The sequence below is a fragment of the Tenrec ecaudatus genome, chromosome 16 (assembly GCF_050624435.1).
Source record: "Tenrec ecaudatus isolate mTenEca1 chromosome 16, mTenEca1.hap1, whole genome shotgun sequence".
NCBI classification, from domain to species: domain Eukaryota; kingdom Metazoa; phylum Chordata; class Mammalia; order Afrosoricida; family Tenrecidae; genus Tenrec; species Tenrec ecaudatus.
The window spans coordinates 17,545,852-17,563,786 of record NC_134545.1 but is presented as its reverse complement, the minus strand read 5'-3'; the positions used below and the strand labels follow the sequence as shown (position 1 = coordinate 17,563,786).

General features: G+C 52.0%; 1 protein-coding gene across 1 annotated transcript; it reads left to right on the top strand.

The window, feature by feature from the left end:
* The first annotated feature begins 4,900 nt into the window (after positions 1–4,900).
* Positions 4,901–17,597, top strand: DAO (D-amino acid oxidase). The gene is made up of 10 exons (XM_075534503.1): positions 4,901–5,094; positions 5,811–5,925; positions 7,051–7,127; positions 8,850–8,915; positions 11,152–11,206; positions 11,811–11,915; positions 13,309–13,391; positions 14,525–14,642; positions 15,382–15,480; positions 16,882–17,597. Exons 1-10 carry the CDS (start codon positions 4,901–4,903, stop codon positions 17,011–17,013), a joined length of 1,044 nt encoding a protein of 347 aa, XP_075390618.1. The 3' UTR covers positions 17,014–17,597.
* The last annotated feature ends 338 nt before the right edge of the window (positions 17,598–17,935 follow it).

Here is a 17,935-nt window from a genome sequence, read left to right as displayed (position 1 = left end):
AAAGGATCGTCACCAACAAGAGCATGATTGACACCCATGTGCAGGAGCGTCCGGATGGCCATTGCCCACGCTCTGGTGGCGTATTGAGCCACGCAAGGGGCTGCGTACCGTGGGGTCAGCCATTTGAACCTGCCAGTCATGCCTCGGGGGGAGAAGATGTGGTCTTTTTATGCCTGTAAAGATTTCAAGATGCTAACTCAGGGCAACTCGATGGGGCAGGGTGGCACTGGCCCCTGTGGGTTTCTAAGGCTGTCGCTCTTGATGGGGGTAGAAAGCCTCGTCTTACTCCCTCGGTGTGGCTGGTGGTTTCGAAAGGCAGCCCCACAGGTAACCCTACGCCACCAGCCTTCTGGTTTAAGAGCCCGTGAGTTTTTATTTGTTTAGATGAGGGTAAAACATGCCGCCGACAAGACACTCACCAACTCAGCCTTGTTTTACACGTACAGTTCGGGGGACAGCAATCACATTCATGGGGCGGGGCGAACATCCCCAATCCTGAACAGAAGCAACTCAGTAAAACACAGGAATGTTCCCGGCGGGGGTTTTGGTACCGGGGCTCCGGAGCCTTCCTTTGTCGGAGGCTTGGTTGCCTCGCATGTAAAATGGGCCCCATCAAATGGAGGGTAGTTTTGAAGATCAAACCACATCAAGGCTGAGCCCCAGGCGGACGGCTGCTAGGAGTTCAAAAAGCAGGGTTGGTGCTGCCCTTGTTTTGGGTCTACTTTTTAACCACGTGATTCGGGCGGAGCCACTCCTCCGCTCTGGGCCTCGGTACAAGGTTGTCTGGTTCTCTTGAGCTCTGCACCCTGGAGCCACGCCCGCACACGCAGCACCACGTGCTACTTGTGTCCCGGAGTGGCTTGTTCTGGAAGTTTCCTTGAGGCAGGCCCTCAGCGCTGCTGTGTACAGATGCTTCCACACCAGCCTTGATCTCAGAAGATGGCTCTGCTATCTGTCCCCTCAGGGTCCTCTTTCTGTCCGCCTCTTACGGGTCTTTCAATCACTCTCCTTCCTCCTCACGGATCTCTATTACATACATCCAGCTCATTGCAGCCCTGTAGAAGACAGAAAACCCCACTGAATTTTCAAGGCTGTAAACATCTTTACGGGCACAGACTGCCGCTCTTTCTCCTGCGGGGCATTTGCTGGGGTCCTGGCCCCAGTCTTTCAGCTGAGCACTTAATCACTGTCCGTGCCCCCCCCCCCCCCCATGTCTCTCTTTTTTATCAGGTAGATAAGGTACTTTCTTCCCCATACGCTTAGCATCTCGACAGGGCAGGGGTTTCTCCTGCGGGTTCCAAAAACGTAAACCTTCACGGGAACAGAAAGACTCATCTTACTCTCTAGAATGGGTTGGTGGTTTCGAACTGCTGACCTTAGAGTTAGCTGTCCAACTCAAGACCCACTTGGCCTCCAGGACTTTTCCCTCATCTGGCTTTCTATGGGGTATGAATGTGCAGAAAGTTGCAAGCCCACAGGGAGAGAGGGGAGGCTAGCTACTCCCGTGGAGAGTGCGTCTCAGAAACCCACAGGCCCTTTAAGCCTGTCTTGCAGTGTCACTAACAAGCAGAATGGACTGCTCACTGGTCATGAATTCATTTTATTTTATTTGGGGGCGAGGGGGGCAGCTGCTTCTTTTCTTTTCTAAGTTTCAGACGAGGGTTTATTCTTGCTGTGTTTTTGTTATTGGTGTGTGTACCATTTACTGAGAGCCTTCTTCATGCCCGGCACCCCACCAGACCCTCCCACGGTCTGCCATGTGGTCCTTAGGACAACTGCCCCCGATGTTACAGACCAGGGGCTTGAGTCTCCCAGACAGACATGAGAGAGGGCCCGGCCCCGCCGCTGGAAGATGGCCGGCAGAGACCTCTGCCCTTCCATGAAGTCCGTTCTGTCCTCTGCGTGAACGGAGAAACCCCACGGCATCCCTTTAGGGAGCCAGCGTCATTTCCTCCCCCTTCCCCAAAACTAGGCCATATGGGGCATGCCCGCTGCCGCCGCCCAGCGGGCCACCAGGCTGAGTTGCCAGTGGGAAGGGCAGTGTGAGGAGAGGAAGTTGAATTCGGCCATTCCAGGCACAAAAAGTCCTTTTTGCTTCTCAGCAGGAGCCAGCAAAACATTGTCTGGCTGGGCCAGGACCAGCAACTTCAAGGTCAAAAGCTGCTTGGCCGTAAACCGGTGAGGGCCAAACCAGCCCAGCGCACCCGAGGCAGGACAGGAGAGAGTCTGAGGGAATTGCCAAGGGCCGGGAGCCAGACTCTGAGTCTGACACACTGCTGTCTCTCCTGGCACTTAGTAGGTGGTGTGTTAGTCAGAGTTGACTAGAGAAACAAATCCAGGGAGACACTCATAGGTGTGTAAGAGAGAATTTAATATCAAAGAGCAATTATACATTAAGAAAACATCCCGGCCCAGTCCAGATAAGTCCATAAGTCTGCTATTAGCCCATATGTCCGATACCAACCTAAAAATTCCTCTTCAGGCTCATGCGAAACATCAAACAATGCCGAATGCAGGAAGATCATGGCCCAGTGGGTGGAAAGTCCTGTGGACCAGTGGCAGTGGGAGCATCTCAGGGGTCTCCACGTGGCTTCTGCAGCTCCAGGGCTCTAGCGTAGCTCCATGTGGCTTCTCAACAGGAATGAATGTCTCATGGGGAGTCAACAGAGAGCCTGTGTGTCTCGCCTCCAGCGAGCTATTTATCTCCCTAGCACCTCATCAGGCAGCGACCTGATCCACAGGCTAAACTCCACCCCTTCACTCTCAATAGTCTCAGGTTGGCACCAGATGATGTCACTACCACTGGGGGTGACAAAGGACCATCGAGCTTATTTGAGTGGATCGTAAGTCCCCGCAGCTCAACGTTCTGGCTGCGTGGTCTCATGGCTCCTCCAAGGCTCCGTTTCCTCGTCTGTAAAATGGGACCAGTCATAACAGCCCCTCGCTCAGGGAGACTTGACAGGAACGGTGCATGGGAAGTACCTGGCATCGGGAATGCCAACAGTCCCAGGCGCCGGGTTAAGCGTTTCCACGTTTGTGGTCTTGCCGAGTCTCCTGATGACCCGCCCAGGGGTGACTTCGTCTTCTCCCTTTATAGAAGACGATGAAATTGGTCTTTGTTATCTGGAGCTGCAATAGCAGCAAAACCAAGAGGGGGGTCTTTGATAAACAGAGGTTTCTTCCCTCACAGTGTAGGAGGCTGCACGTATGAATGCCGAGTTTTCTTTCTCCCCTTCTCGCCCTCTTCAGCGCTTGTTCCTCACTCCCTGGCGATCTCCCAGGGGTGAGTGTGGTCCCTCCCCTTCCAGCCTCCTCTTGGTGCCTCATCTGCCCTTTGTGAATCTCAAAGGCTTAAGACACACCCCACACTGTTATGGGCTTGTTAGCAAAGAAAACTCTAGTCCCTGATGGAATTATTCTCACATGAATAGGGATTGGGGTATATATATTTGGGTGGGGAGGTGGTGGTGGTGGGGAGGCAATTCCATCCAAAGGACTGTTAACCACAAGGTCAGCTGTTCAAAATCACCAGCTGCTCTGAGGAAGAAAGATGAGGCTTTCTAGTCCCATAAAGAGTTGTAGTCTTGGAAACCTACAGGGAGCAGCTCTACGCTGTCCTATTAAACAACAAAAAGCTCACAGCAGCTGTGGAGTCAATTCTGCCTCATGATGACCCTACAGGACAGAATACAGGTGCCCGGTGAGTTTTCTGAGACAACAAATCTTGATAGGAGTCTGCAGCCTCATTTTTCTCCCAAGGAGCAGCTGGTAGTTTTGAACCGCCAACCTTGAGGTTCACAGCCCAACATGAGCGTAACTCACTATGCCACCAGGGCTCCTCCTTGTACACAGGGTTGCTATGCATAGGAATCGACTTAATGGCAATGTGTGGGGTATTTGGGGAAGGGCAGCGGGGGTGGGGGGGAATTCCACCCAAAGGAGCCCAGGTGGCACAGTGGATGATGTGTCGGGCTGTTAAAACCACAAGGTTGGCAGTTGAAACTCACCAACCGTTCCCGGGGAGAAAGCTGAGCTTTCCAGTCCTGTAAAGACTGGCTGTCTTGGAAACCCACAGGGACAGTTCTCCTCTGCCTTGCAGAGTCGCTATGAGTCAGAATTGATTCCGTGGCAGTGAGTTTGGTTTGGTGTTTAATTCTACCCATAACAAGGCTCATGAAGCATCTTGGCGGAGGTCAACCGCCAGTAGGTGGCAGAGCTGAGAGCCAAAGCCAGATCCCATTGTCCTAACCACTGGCCCATCCAGCCTGCAGCTGGCGGACCCGCTCTGCCAGGCCTTATTCCCAGCCTGGGGAGGGGGATGCCCGGAGAGGTTCCACAGGGACAAACGACTTTGTCTCTCTGTGACTCAGTTTTCCCATTTGTGAAATGGGCACATGCACATTCCTACCTCCAGGTGGCGTCGTGTTCGCCATTGGGCTGCTAACCCAAAGGTCAGCACTTCGAAACCACCAGCCGCTCCGCAGGAGAAAGAAGAGGCTTTCTACTCCCATAGAGTTCCGGTCTGGGAAACCCACCGGGCCGTTCTATTCTGTGCCGTAGGGTCGCTGTGCGAGTCGGAATCGACTCGGTGGCGGTGAGTGTTGAGAGCTCAGAGGGTCATTGTGAGGATCGAGAGGATCAAGATCTTGGCATAGTGGGTTTAGGCTAAGCAGGTCACCAAAAGGCCGGCAGTTCAAATCCACCAGTTGCTAAGCTTCAGTAAAGATGGACAGATTTGGAGACCCTGTGGGGCAGGTGTGTGTGTGTGTGTGTGTGTGTGTGTGTGTGTGTGTGCGGCTCTCGCTTCCTAAACCTTTGGTGAGGGTGGCCATGGCTGTGTGACGATGGCCACAACGGTGACGAGGTCACTCTGACCCTTCCCCAGCCTCAGGCCGGCACAATGCGTGTGGTGGTCATAGGAGCAGGCGTCATCGGGCTGTCCACCGCCCTCTGCATCCACATGCGCCACCACTCGGCCCACCAGCCGCTGGACTTGAAGGTCTACGCAGACCGCTTCACCCCGCTCACCACCACCGACGTGGCGGCCGGTCTCTGGCAGCCCTATCTCGAGGAGCACAGCAACCCGCAGGAGGCGTGAGTTGGGGTCCCAGGGGCCTGAGGACTGTGTCTGCAGAGGGGCACCCACTCAAGGTTGCCTTGCATGGGCTCTGACGTGGTGTGACAAAGCAACAACAAGAAAACACAGTGAGACCCGGGATTGGGACTTCAGGGGACACCTGGCTCTTTACACCTTCGACGCGGTGCTGTCTCACCGCTTGTCTGCTGCTTATCTTAGTTCAAAATACTTGAGCTTTTCCACATATTTCTGACAGGTCCCTCCCTGCCTTACACAGCCTCTGACTTTCATGAGCTCATATATACAAGATACAATACATATACAATCTGTGTATATGTGTTGTATATACCCTCAGGGGCAGTATATGTATGCATATGCCATACACATGTGTATAGTATTATACACACGCTTGTGTACATATTTAGAGTTACCAGGGGGCTTCAAAAAAGTTCATGGACAAATTGAAATAAAAAGTTATAGAAAAATTCCACGAACTTTTTGAAGCCCTGCACGCATACATGCACATCTAAATACATATATGAAAACTATGTGAGAGTTTCAAGACGGGGGAGACCTGTAGGCTTCCGGGCCCCTTGCAGGCTTAACCTAGCAGATTTCTGGGCTTGGGGTCTGTATCTACCACCCTGTTCACAGCCCCAGGCGAGCTGTCCCTCTGAGCCTCTTTGTTCAGCCAGGGGCATTCAATGACCCAAGAGGCCGGTGTCCCTTTCAGGGAGTGGAACCAGCTGACCTTTGACTATCTCCTGAACCACGTCCACTCTCCAGAGGCTGAGAAAATGGGACTGGCCCTCATCTCCGGCTACAACCTCTTCCGAGAAGCCGTCTCGGTGAGTGAAGGGTCCCAGGCTGGAACTCGGAGCCTCGGCCGGGAGCCCGGCTCGAAGGGTCAGAAGTGGGTTCACCTGCCATTCCAATTCTGCTTTGCCGCATTCCTTCGGCTTCCGGCTCTGGGGGGACATTGGCAGAGATCACGAGTCTTCCGATTGATTGGAGGATCTCGCCCTCTGCCCAGATGCAAAGACAAGAGCAGGCTGACCGCTGCTGTCTATAGAGTTACTGGCTGGGAACCGGCCCCGCTCTGGGCAGTTCTGTTCTGTCCTACTGGTCGCTGTCAGTCGGATCGACTGGGCGGCGGTGCGAGTTTTAAAACACGTTCTGCATTTAGGGCTTAAGCCGAGAGGTTTTCTCTGCCCCTGGAGGTCCTGGAGCTTTTCCTAAGATGGAACCAAATTCGAACAGAAGCTTGTAAAGTGCTTATGATGTGTTAGGTCCTGTCCTCGCTGCTTTACAGCTTGGGATTAGGGGGGACCTTACAATAAACAGGGGTTACAAGTCCCCGAAGAGTTTCAAAGGGCCCTGGTGGTGCGGTGGGGACACGTTGGGCTTCCGATCGTGAGGTCTCCAGATCAGAAGCACCAGCCCCTCTCCTGAGGTTGCCTGCTCCTGTCAACAGGTCTCGGAAACCCACTGGGGCCATTCTACCCTGTCCCCCAGGGTTGCTGTGAGCCGGAATCAACTTGATTCAGGCAGTGAGTTTGGTTTTTGGTTTGAAGAGCCCCCCCCCCCCCGGGGGGGCAGATCAGTGAAGCACTCAACTATTCAGCATCTGGGAGGTGATCTGAGTCCACCCAGAAGTACTCTCAAGAGAAAGGCCTGGCCATCGGATTCTCAAAGGGCCCAGCCGTGAGTGCTCGGGAAGTGGGGTCACGTGAAGTCACCTTGATGCCAGCAGGTCTGGCTTTGGGTTTTGAGAGTGGCCAAGGTGGAAGGAAGGGTTCGTGGGCTTCACCGTTAATGGATTGGGCCTACCACCTCCTTTTCAAGAAAAAATAAAAACAAAACACTCAGCGCCCCCTGGCAATTAAAAACGATTATACTCTAGCCCGTCATCCAGGATAAGGTGTAGGTCTCTGCTTGTGCAGTCCTTCACTGTGTCCTTCCTTCTGCTGTAGGACCCTTCCTGGAGAGACACAGTTCTAGGATTCCGGAAGCTGACCCCCAGAGAGCTGGACATGTTCCCAGATTACAGGTAAGGTTATCGTCACAGCCAAAGGGGTGAGCCCCCCGCAGGCCAGAGAAGGACTTGCCCAGATGGTAGCAGTGAATGAAGACCCACTTCCCTGTCTTATTTTAGGCCCCCGTGTCCTTCTGCTTTCCTGGTTCTCCATTCAGCGCCTTCAGAGGGGATGCCCACGCGGGCTGGACCTTGACGTGGAGCGGGGGAGGTTGTGGTTCGGAGGTTAGGTGTCGTCAGTGGTTCAGACTCACAGCCACCCTATGGGACAGAGCAGGCCTACTCTGGGGCTTTCTCAGCTGCAGTATTTTAAGACAGTTTCATTGGCACTTCATCGACCTGTCAAACAAGTCAATAGTTCAGTCCTACCAAGAGGAGTTGTGTGATCCTCACCACGATTCCTTTCAGAACACGGTCTTCCCTGGACTCCTTGTTCGTCGTGTAATTGTTTTGTTGTGTTTTCAATTGGGGCAAAACCGCACGCCACGAAACAGCCTCCCATTTAACAACGTCTACATGTATCGTTCGGTGCCATTGATGATGGCTTCCTGTTGTACATCCGTTATTGACCCCCCCTCTCCCAACTCTTCCACCACCATTAACAGAAAACTCTTCCTCCTGCACCCACGCCGATCATCCGTCAACTGGTTTCTCTTTCTTTTCAAGATGCCGTCTTCATGGAGCCACTGGGTGGATTCGAACTGTCACCTGTCCAATTAGTCACTAAGTGCTCCACAGCTGCAGCTCCAGGGCTCCGAGGGGGTGGGAAATCAGACTCTCAGCTCCAGAAGGGGCTTGGAGGTCACCCGGTAACAATGGTACCAAAAATCCGACTTCCTTGAGTGGATTCTGACTCACAGCAGCCGTGTCTTGGGTTCATGAGGACCCGGACTCACTGAGCAGACAGTCTCGATTTTCTCCCTCAGAGGCACGCGTGGGTTGGAACTACTGACGTATGGTCAGCGGTCTATCACTTGGCGGGCAGTGCCACCAAGACTCCGTCCAATCATAACCATAAACCCCAAGCGCAAGCCTACTGCCATTGAGTTGATTCCAACTTATATCGATCCTATAGGACAGGGTAGAATTGCCCCTTCTGGGTTCTGAGACTTTAAATCTTAACAAGAGCAGAAAGCTTCGTCTTTCCACCATGGAGTGACTGGTGGGTTTGAATCACTGACCTCGTGGTTAGCAGCTTCATGCACGATCCACTACACCACCAGGGCTCTGTTACCATCGTGAATGACATGGCTGACCTTCAGTCTTTCTCTTCTGTGGGCAAACACTTGGTTTCGGATCCCTGACTCGGCAGGGCGCACACCACGATCCTACTTTGAAAATGAGAAAACAGCTTCTGAGAGCTTAAAGGACTTTTAAAGGCCACACTACCAAGTGACCAGGCTGGGATCCCAACCCGCTTTGCAGGATCCCAAATCTCGCTCTTCCTTCCTCTTCAGCCTCTCTGGTTCTCACTTCACTCCATGCCCCACCGCAGTCCCTTCAACCGATGCACAGCACGTCTGAGCCCCACTGCAGGGCACCGGGTTAGGGATGGCTGCATTGGATATACCACCCCCCTTGAATTAAGCTCAAGACCTTTCCCCGCCCCCTTGACTTTCACCCAGTGGTCCTGGCTGGTACCCTGTGGAACTCACAAAGCCAGACTCCACCCACCTCTGTTGGATAGCTTTCCAATGCCGTTCTGCTTCTGACGCCTCATTTTCATCTTTTTTTTAGCTACGGCTGGTTCAACACCAGCCTGATTTTGGAGGGGAAGAGCTACCTGGAGTGGCTGACTGAAAGGTAAGCCTTTGACCTTCAGCTTGGGTAAAGCGTCTCCCAGCGACCAAGCTGTAGCAGAAAACTGGATCAGGTAACACATCTCTGTATTGACCGCTCCCCAAGCCTGGTCACGCTGCACAAAGACACCTGGTTGAGCGTCAGAATCACACGGGCCGCTCTTGACCTGAGATATTGACAACCAAACCCGCAGCAAGTCCCCTACGTGTTCCTATACTAGTTTAAAATGGACTCTATTTTAAAAATCATTTTATGGGGGACTCTATTTTTATGAGTCCAAGTAATGCTTTTATCTATCTATCTATCGATCTATCTATCTATCTATCTATCTATCTATCTATTTAAGGTGCATTCTTATTTTTAAAATCATTTTATTGGGGGCTCATACAACTCTTATCACAATCCATCCATCCATCCATTGTGTCAAGCACATTTGTACATTTGCTGCCCTCATCATTCTCAAAACATTTGCTTTCTACTTGAGCTCTTGGTATCGGCTCATTTTCCCCTTTCCTCCCCCTCCCTCATGAACCCTTGACAATTTATAAATTATTATTATTTTGTCATATCTTATACTGTCCAATGTCTCCCTTCACCCACTTTTCTGTTGTCCGTCCCCCACAGAGGAGGCTATATGTAGATCCTTGTAATTCATTCCCCCTTTCTACCCCACCTTCTTATGGGGCTCTTACAGCTCTTATAACATTCCATACATCAATTGTACCAAGCATGTTGGTACTCATGTTGCCGCCATCATTTCCAAGACATTTTCCACTTGCGTCCTCTAAAATGGACTCTTGATCTTTCAGAGATAAGGATATTATCTGCAAATTCATTTTTAGACTTCTCTTTTTTTTCTTGCCTAATTGCTTTGGCCAGTACCTCCAGAGAAGTGTGAATGAATACAGGCAACAGTGAAAGCCTCCTGTCTTACTCCTGAATCGAGTCAGAACATTGAATGTTACACTTTAATCAAACCCTAGCTTGAGAAATAATGCACGGATATATGTACTTATATACATTCATGTCACGGAAGAGCTCATCTCTTGGGTAATATAGTGTGTTTTTAAATTTTGGAATGGTGGGTTTTTAACAAAATTTAAAAATACATATTTGGATGATAAGAGACTCTCAGGAGGCAGGAGGAACAGGGCAAGGCACTTGGGAGATTTGATAAGTTGTTTTAAGCTGTTGACGGCAACATCCATGCTTGGATATGCAAAGCCCCACCTAATTCACAATTTAAAAAATCAGAAGAAAAAAAAAAAAAGGAATTCCCTGGGTGATTCTAATTCACAGCCAGGTTTGCAAACTGCTGTTTCCTCCTAATCTTGGGATGTGGGTGACGTCTTGCCTCCTCCAAGGAAGTCGTCCCCCACTGTCTCTCTGAGCCAGGAGGTCCTGAGACGCTATTGCCATATCTCTGCCAGATTTCCACCAGCGACAGCTACTTTTCCTTTGGAGTGTTTAGGAGGAGGGGAGGGTATTTGTCACTTACCTCCCTCCTCATAAGGAGCCTGGGTGGTGGAGTGGTTCCTTGATGGACTGTGAGCCGCAGGGTCACCAGTTCAAAACCACCAGCCTTTCTAAGGGAGAGAGGCAGGACTTTCTACTCCCGTAAAGAGTTCCGGTCTCAGGAGCCCACGGGGTCAGTTCTGCTCTGCTCCACGGGGTCCTGATGAGGCAGCATCAACTTCATGGCAGAATTTAGTTGTGTTTCTCCCTCTTTGTGTTCTGCTTTTGACAAAGAGCATTCAGCACGAGTACGACCCTGCTTCTCTCCTCTCCTCTCCTCTCCTCTCCTCTCCTCTCCTCTCCCCTCCCCTCCCCTCCCCTCCCCCCCCCTCTCTCTCTCCTCTTACCCTCTTTGATGTAGCAAGGCAATATGGTGGCAGTAGGACGTGTTAGGAGCTTAAAGGCCTGGGTTCAAGTCCCAATCCCATCGACTCACTAGATAACCTTGCGCAGGCTCATTCTCCCTTGGGGTTTTCCCCATTCCCACCTTCCCAGTGAGGGTCTTGGCCATTTCGGGTCCCCCCACAAGACACTTTGGGGCCACTCCTCCAGCGAGATGCTCAGGAATTGGCTTGGTTCCATAGACCATTTTCTCCAGGGTCCCTTGTGGGACTAATGTCCACAGAAGGCTCTTGGGAAATGCTCCCCCTACCACGCTCTCAGAGGGATGAGGTTGGGGCAGGGGGCTAAATGCCAGGCTTCTTGACGCACCTGATCTTCCCAGGTTAACTGAGAGGGGAGTGAAATTCTTCCAGCGGAAGGTGGAGTCTTTTGAGGAGGTGAGCTTTGGGGACAAAAGGGGATGGAGGGGGAACAAAAAGAGGGGAGATAGTGACTTCCTTGAGAGTCCCCTTTAGGACTGGCCCCAAGCTCTCCCCCAGTGCTGGGGTGGGAGAGAAGTGACGGGGGATCATGGTGGCCAGTTGGGGTTATTTGACATCTGAACTTGTGTGAGTTTGGGGGATGGAGACCCAGCCACCTCTTCCCAATGACAGCTGCACCTCCGTCCCCATGCTCCAGACATTGGCTTGGTTCCTGCAGATGCCTATGTTATTTCTGTACCCATGGAGGGCAGGTTGCAGCAGAACTTCCAGACTGAGACTAGGAAGAAAGGCCTGGTGAAAATTCCGAAATGTAGCCAGTAAAAAGCTTATGATCAGGCACCACCTGCCCTGACTCACAGCCAAGGCCACAGAGGCTCAGAGAATTGAGGGTTTTCTGAGGCCTCACAGTGGGTGACTGGTGAGGTGCTGCTTTGGAACCAAGTCCGGAGAGGATCCCTCCTGCAGGGGACAGAGAGCCACGAGGTGGGGGTTGGCGAGGGGCACCCCTCCACCCGCCGTCACCCCTGCCTCTCTTGTCTGTCCTGTTCACTGATGCTAGGTGGCACGAGGCGGCGCAGATGTGATTGTCAACTGCACCGGGGTCTGGGCTGGGGCGCTGCAGCCAGACTCCCTCCTGCAGCCAGGTCGGGGCCAGATCATCAAGGTGAGTCTGAGCGGGGGGTCGGGGGGGGCAGTGGCGCAGTGGTTATTTGTTGGGCTGCACATCGTAAGGCCAGCAGTTCAAAACCACCAGCCGCTCTGCAGAACAGCGGGGTTTTTGACTCCTGTAAAGAGTGACAGGGTCGCTATGAGTGGGAATCTACTCAAGGGCCATGAGTTTGGTTTTTGGTTTGAGGTGGGGTGGGGTCTGCACGATCGCTGCCTCCTGCTGATGTCATCTCCAGAGGTAGCAGCTGAGTGGGAAGCCTCAATGAGAGGACCCCCCTCCCCGCACCTCCTGGGTGCTGACATGTTAAAGAGACAGCAAGTGCCAGACTCACACTCCCCAGCGTCCTCTTGCGGGTTCTTCTGAATGGCAAACTCCGTGTGTCTCCATCTGTCTCTCCGGGGGAGCGGGGTGTGGCCGTGCTGCAGAAAAAGCGGCAAACGTTTATGCACATGGTTGGGCTGATTAATCTAAGCCTTGCCCCAGCTTTTGGAGATGGGCACTAGTTTTTTAATCACCACTGCTAATGCGCAGATGGAGAAACTGAGGCACTGAGGAGTTACATAACTTGCACAAGCTCAAGGAGCAGTAAGGAGGATAATGGGGAGTGGCTTCCAGGCCAGCTGGTTGAAGAGCCTGTGTGGCTCACCATCAGCCCACACAGCCTCGCCTGGCAGTGTGCACACGTGCGTGGGTGTAAGCATGTGTGTGTCTGTGTGGGACCGTGTGCACCCATGGGTGTATGCAAGTGTGCATGTCCTAGACGAGGGTACATCTGTGTATTGATAGGTGCCCGGGGGTATTCACAGACGTGTCATGTACATGAATAGAGGTGCAGGTCCTTACGTGCGCTATGTACGTGCCTTCCCTTGAGTACACTGTGTGCCGGTGTAGAGGTGTGCATATGTATGTGCATATGTAGGTATGCATGATGTGCGTATGTGTCTGTGCATGTGTGCACTCACAGGTGTGCGTGCGCATCTGCATGTGTGCATCTGCACATGTGCATTTGTGAGGCACACGCGTGTGCGCTCAAAGGTGTACATGTGGTGTGCACGTGCATACATTCATGGACACGCGTGCATTCTAGATGTGTGTGTGTGCATGTGTGTGCTGGTGGGTGGGCTTGCTCTGCATGTGGACAAAAGTTTGCGTGTGTGTATGCGCGTGGATGAGAATGTGTGCTGCCCCAGGGATTTCTTCATCAAAGTGGCTCTTCCTGAAAGAGACAGGCAGGTGCTGATTAGGAGCAGATGGGAGGGCCCCAGACGGGCTCATGGGTCCAGCCTGGCTACTTGCCTTGGAACAGCTGGTCACTGAGAGGAGTCGGGGCAGAAGGAGCCTGCTGGTGAAGCTCCCTCAGTAACAATTCTCTGTCCTGGATCCACAGGTCAATTGCCCTCAGATGAAGCATTTCATTCTCACCCACGACCCAGATGCTGGCATTTACAAGTCCCCGTACATCATCCCCGGGTAAGGAGTGGACTGTCCTGGAGGAGAGGAAGGGGCACCTTCCTGTCTCTGATGCTTCACCCAGGACCCTTGCCTGGTCCCTTTGGTCTTTTCCTCCCATGTGGTTTTGAGTTTGGGCCATGGAATTCCATGGAGGGCAGAGCGGAACCTCGTTCCAGCTCAACCTTGCGGATCCAGTACTGATGATGTTGGAGCCAGCAGTCGGGATGGGAATGCAGTTGTGCTGGAAGTGATGCGACTCTCAGCAACGGGAGGGGCAGTGGACATGGGGCGTGGGGTCGATGGTGGAGATCACTTAATAGTCGATGCTGGCGGTGTGGGTGGGAGGACAATATTATTGGTAGTAGAACGGTAGTGGTAGACGACATAGGATTGCTATTGATACAGAAGGCAATATCGATGAAGGAGAGGGCAACGGGATGACGTTCGTGGTGGCAGTGAGTTGGTGTAGCTGTTAAGGAGATCAGTGTTGATGACGGTGGTGATTGGGAGCAGGGAGGGTAGGTGGTGTTGATGGAGGTGTTCATAGTGTAGGAGAGATTATAGTCTCAAAACTCAAACAAAACTCATTGCCATAGAGTTGGTTTTGACCCACAGTGACCCTGCAGGTCAGGGTAGAACCTCCCTGTTGGTATTTGAGTCTGTAACTCTTTATGAGTAGAAAGCCTCCTCTTTCTCCTGAGAAGCAAGAGGTGGTTTGAACCGCTGACCTTGAAGTTAGCAACACAATGTGCAACCCGGGCTCCTGATAGGCTCCAAGGTAATGTTAATGATGAGCGGGGGGGGGGGGTGACACTATTGTAGGCATGTGAGTGGTGGTGTGGAGACGGTAGCCAAGAAAGTAGCAGTAAAGTTAGTGAAGGCAGTCAAGGTCATAAAAGAAGATGTTGCTAATAGAGATGACACTCTCGATGGTGACATTAACAGTGACCGTTGATGGGGGTTGATGGTGATGTTGGTGACAATGACAATTGCAATGGTGGTGATACTGTTGCTGTAGAAATGAAAATGTTGAGAGTCGCGGGAATTCGGGGAGAAATGGTTATAAAGGTGAACATGGTGATGACCCTTAATTCAGCTCCAAGGCATTGTTCCCCCCCACCCCCTATCACCGGTGTCCTCACTTTATCCAGGATCCAGGCAGTGACTCTTGGAGGCATCTTCCAGCTGGGCAACTGGAGTGAGATAAACAATACACAGGACCACAAGACCATCTGGGAAGGCTGCTGCAGACTGGCGCCCACGCTGAAGGTACAGTGGGCTGTGCTATCAGTGTCTTAGACAAGGTCCCCAGCAGCTCGGTCACGAGGACACTTAAGAATGGGATCATTGGGTGGTGAGGAGGGTGTAGGAGGCCTGGTAGGGCGTGATCAAGGGTAATGTAACTAAGAGGAATTACTGAAACCCAAATAAAGACTGAACATGATAGTGGGACAAGAGCAAAGTCAAAGGAAATAGAGGAAAGAGCTAGGAGGCAAACGGCATTTATAGAGGTCTAAGTAAAGGCATGTGCATATGTAAATATATAAAAAAAGAATAGGATAATTGGACGAATTAATTCTAGCAAAGGAACATGGACCCACGAAGCCTACTGGCCATGGCTAAGCATGCTCTTTCCCAAGTTGCCTTCCAGAAGCACCTTAGTCTGTTTTCATAAGTTGTATTTGTTGCCACAAAAAAACCCAACTCAGTTGGCACAGGTGCCTGCCAGTGATGACAGTGATGGCGATGGGGGTGGGGCTGCGAAGAGTGGGTGGTATTGATGGATGCAAACGTCTGAGGCTGGAGACGATGGTGGTGGTGGGGTGGTGGTGGCTGAAGATGGAGACGTTGGTAGTGGATAAAGGTGGCGATCATGGTAGTGGTGATCAAGAAAGGCGACCGTGATGGTGCTGGTGAGGATGGTGTAAACCCCTGCCATCTACAGTCAGCAGCTGTAGATGAAGAAAAATCCCGAGATGGGTTACTAACACTTCCCACCCACCCTCAGGATGCAAAAATTGTTGGTGAGTGCACTGGATTCCGGCCAGTACGGCCCCAGATTCGTCTGGAAAGAGAACCGCTTCACTTTGGACCTTCAAAGGTGGAGGTATGTCTTCCTGGTAAAGGACACGATGCCCCCCCACCCCACCCCCCTGCCAGCCCACAACAAGACAGTCTGATGTTTCCAGGGAACCACCACGCCTGAGCTCAGGCTTCAACAGCTTCACGGAGTAAAGACTAATAAAGACTAATACCCCTCCTTGGAGGCTCCAACAATGGCAAAAAGTTATACAGCTCAAGGTCCCCTAGAGAGCGATTGTTTGGCTTGCCTGTGGTTGAGTGCAAGGGTAACAGGCACATAGGGAGAACTTACTTTGTCCCAGACTTCCTGGCAAGCCCATGCCCTGAATGACCCCATTGAATCTTCCCTAAGCTCTGTGCGAGATTTTTCTCCCCAGGCTTCAGATGAGGAAATGGGGAGGGGGGGGCTCCAAGAGGTGAAGTCACTAGCCTAAGTCAGACCACCCCTGAGAAGGAGGCCTGGGCTGTGCTTGGAACCTTACTCCAGCTAGGGGCCCTGGTGGCATAGTGGTTATGCATTGGGCTACTAACCAAAAGGTCTGCAGTTTGAAACTACCAACTGCTCCCCAGGAGAGAGATGAGGCTTTCTATTCCTATAAAGAGTTTCAGTCTCAGAAACCCACATGGGCAGTTCTACTCTGTCCCAAAGAGTCTCCATGAGTTGGAATCAACTCAATGGCAGTGAGTTCGGTTTAGAGCTTCTAGGAACTCGAGTCAGTTTCTTGCTGTTCAATTTTTAACTACTCCATCATCTCTCTGGGGGTTCCCATTCATGTTCCATCCACTCAGGGGTTACGGACCAGGCTTATTGAAATCCTGGGGGGTATCCTGGGCTGAAGGAACTGTCCTAAGTAGGTGGTGGCTGGGTTTCTACTAGGAAAGGAATCCTTACTACATCACTCTCCCTCTCTGGTGTGTGTGTGTGTGTGTGTGTGTGTGTGTGTGTGTAGGGTTCCATGGAGCTGAGGTCCCTGCTGATGGATTTAGCTTCAGACAAGACGCCCATACACAGAATAAATTAGGGTATCCACCACAGTCCACACATGTGGTTCCTCTTCCTTCCCAAAGGGACAGAAGAGTCTCTGCAGTCACTGGGAACAGTCAGCAGTCCAGAGCAGGAAAGGGGACTATGGAACTGCCCACATTGTTACAGGGGACAATCTCTGATCTCAGTTCTCAATGTGATTCTGTTTCTCCAGGGCTGACTGGTCTAGGGTAGTGGTCTCCAGCTTCCTGAACAATTCCCCTACCACAGTTTTAGGGGCTCCCACCATCTCACCAGGCTGCTGAGAGAAGCCCCAGTGCGTGTCTGGCTTTGTCCAGAATCCTTCAGGAAGCTCCCGAGCCTACCAGAACATAGTAGTGTCCTCTGCCCCTTCTCACTGTCCCTCAGTGACCCAGCCATCTCCTCTGTCGCTATTTCTAGGTCATTCACAACTACGGCCATGGAGGCTACGGGCTCACCATCCACTGGGGCTGTGCGCTGGAGGCAGCCAAGCTTTTGGGGGAAATATTGGAAGAAAGGAAGTTGTCCAGGCGGCCACCATCCCACCTCTGAAGACCCCAGAGACTGCCACCTCCACACGGATTCCACCCCCCTCAACCAGCTAATCAAGCGCTCCCCTCTACACTGCCGCTTAACTCCCACGCCAACCTTGACTTCTTGTCATAAGACGTTTGAGATGAGGGCAAACTGTGAGGTCAATTCGCGAAAGAGAGTCCTTGCACGCACTCCACCCTCTCTAGAATGTTCCACACCCTGCCCAGGCCTGCCAGGATGAAGAACATCTGGCATCTATTATTCCCCACGGCTTCAGAGAGCTCAGGAAATCAAAGAGGCAAGCTGCCCAGAGCCACAGAACACTGAGGGCCGATGAGGTCAAGCTGCTTGATTCCAAGCCACGCTCACCCATGACAGGGTCTGGAAAGTTCGGCAGCAAAGACATCGATGCAAAGGGCTTCCTCAACCTGCCTGTCTACGGAGACCTTTTTCCAAGGCCCCCTAATGAATGCCCCTAATGAATTCCTTTAGGAAAGGCTGATGCGGATTATGTTGTAGACGCTGGCACTTTGTAGAACTGGAGTTGGGGGGCAGCGAGCGAGGCATGGCACGAATAACATAGTGCCTGTCCTGTGTCCAGAATTCTAGGGGGTCCCAGCTGTTCAAAGGATGGCCCCATGGACACCACCCAGCCCTTGAGGAAGACCCTTTTCACAGAGACTGACACTCACCAAGCACCTACCTTTTTTTGGGGGGGGGGCAGGTTTTTAAATTCCAGGTCTTTGCATATTGCACTAAAATGCTTTACTTTGTCTTCCGAGCTGCCTCTGGGAAACTTCTGTTCAGTTCTTACTTCCTCATTTGCGTTACCTACTCCATTGTTCAAGAGCGAGTTTCAGTCTCCTTGGATACGTTGCTTTCTTCTTTCTTTGCTGGGCTTTGTTCTGATTGTTGGAGATGTTGGGGTTGATTTTGGTCC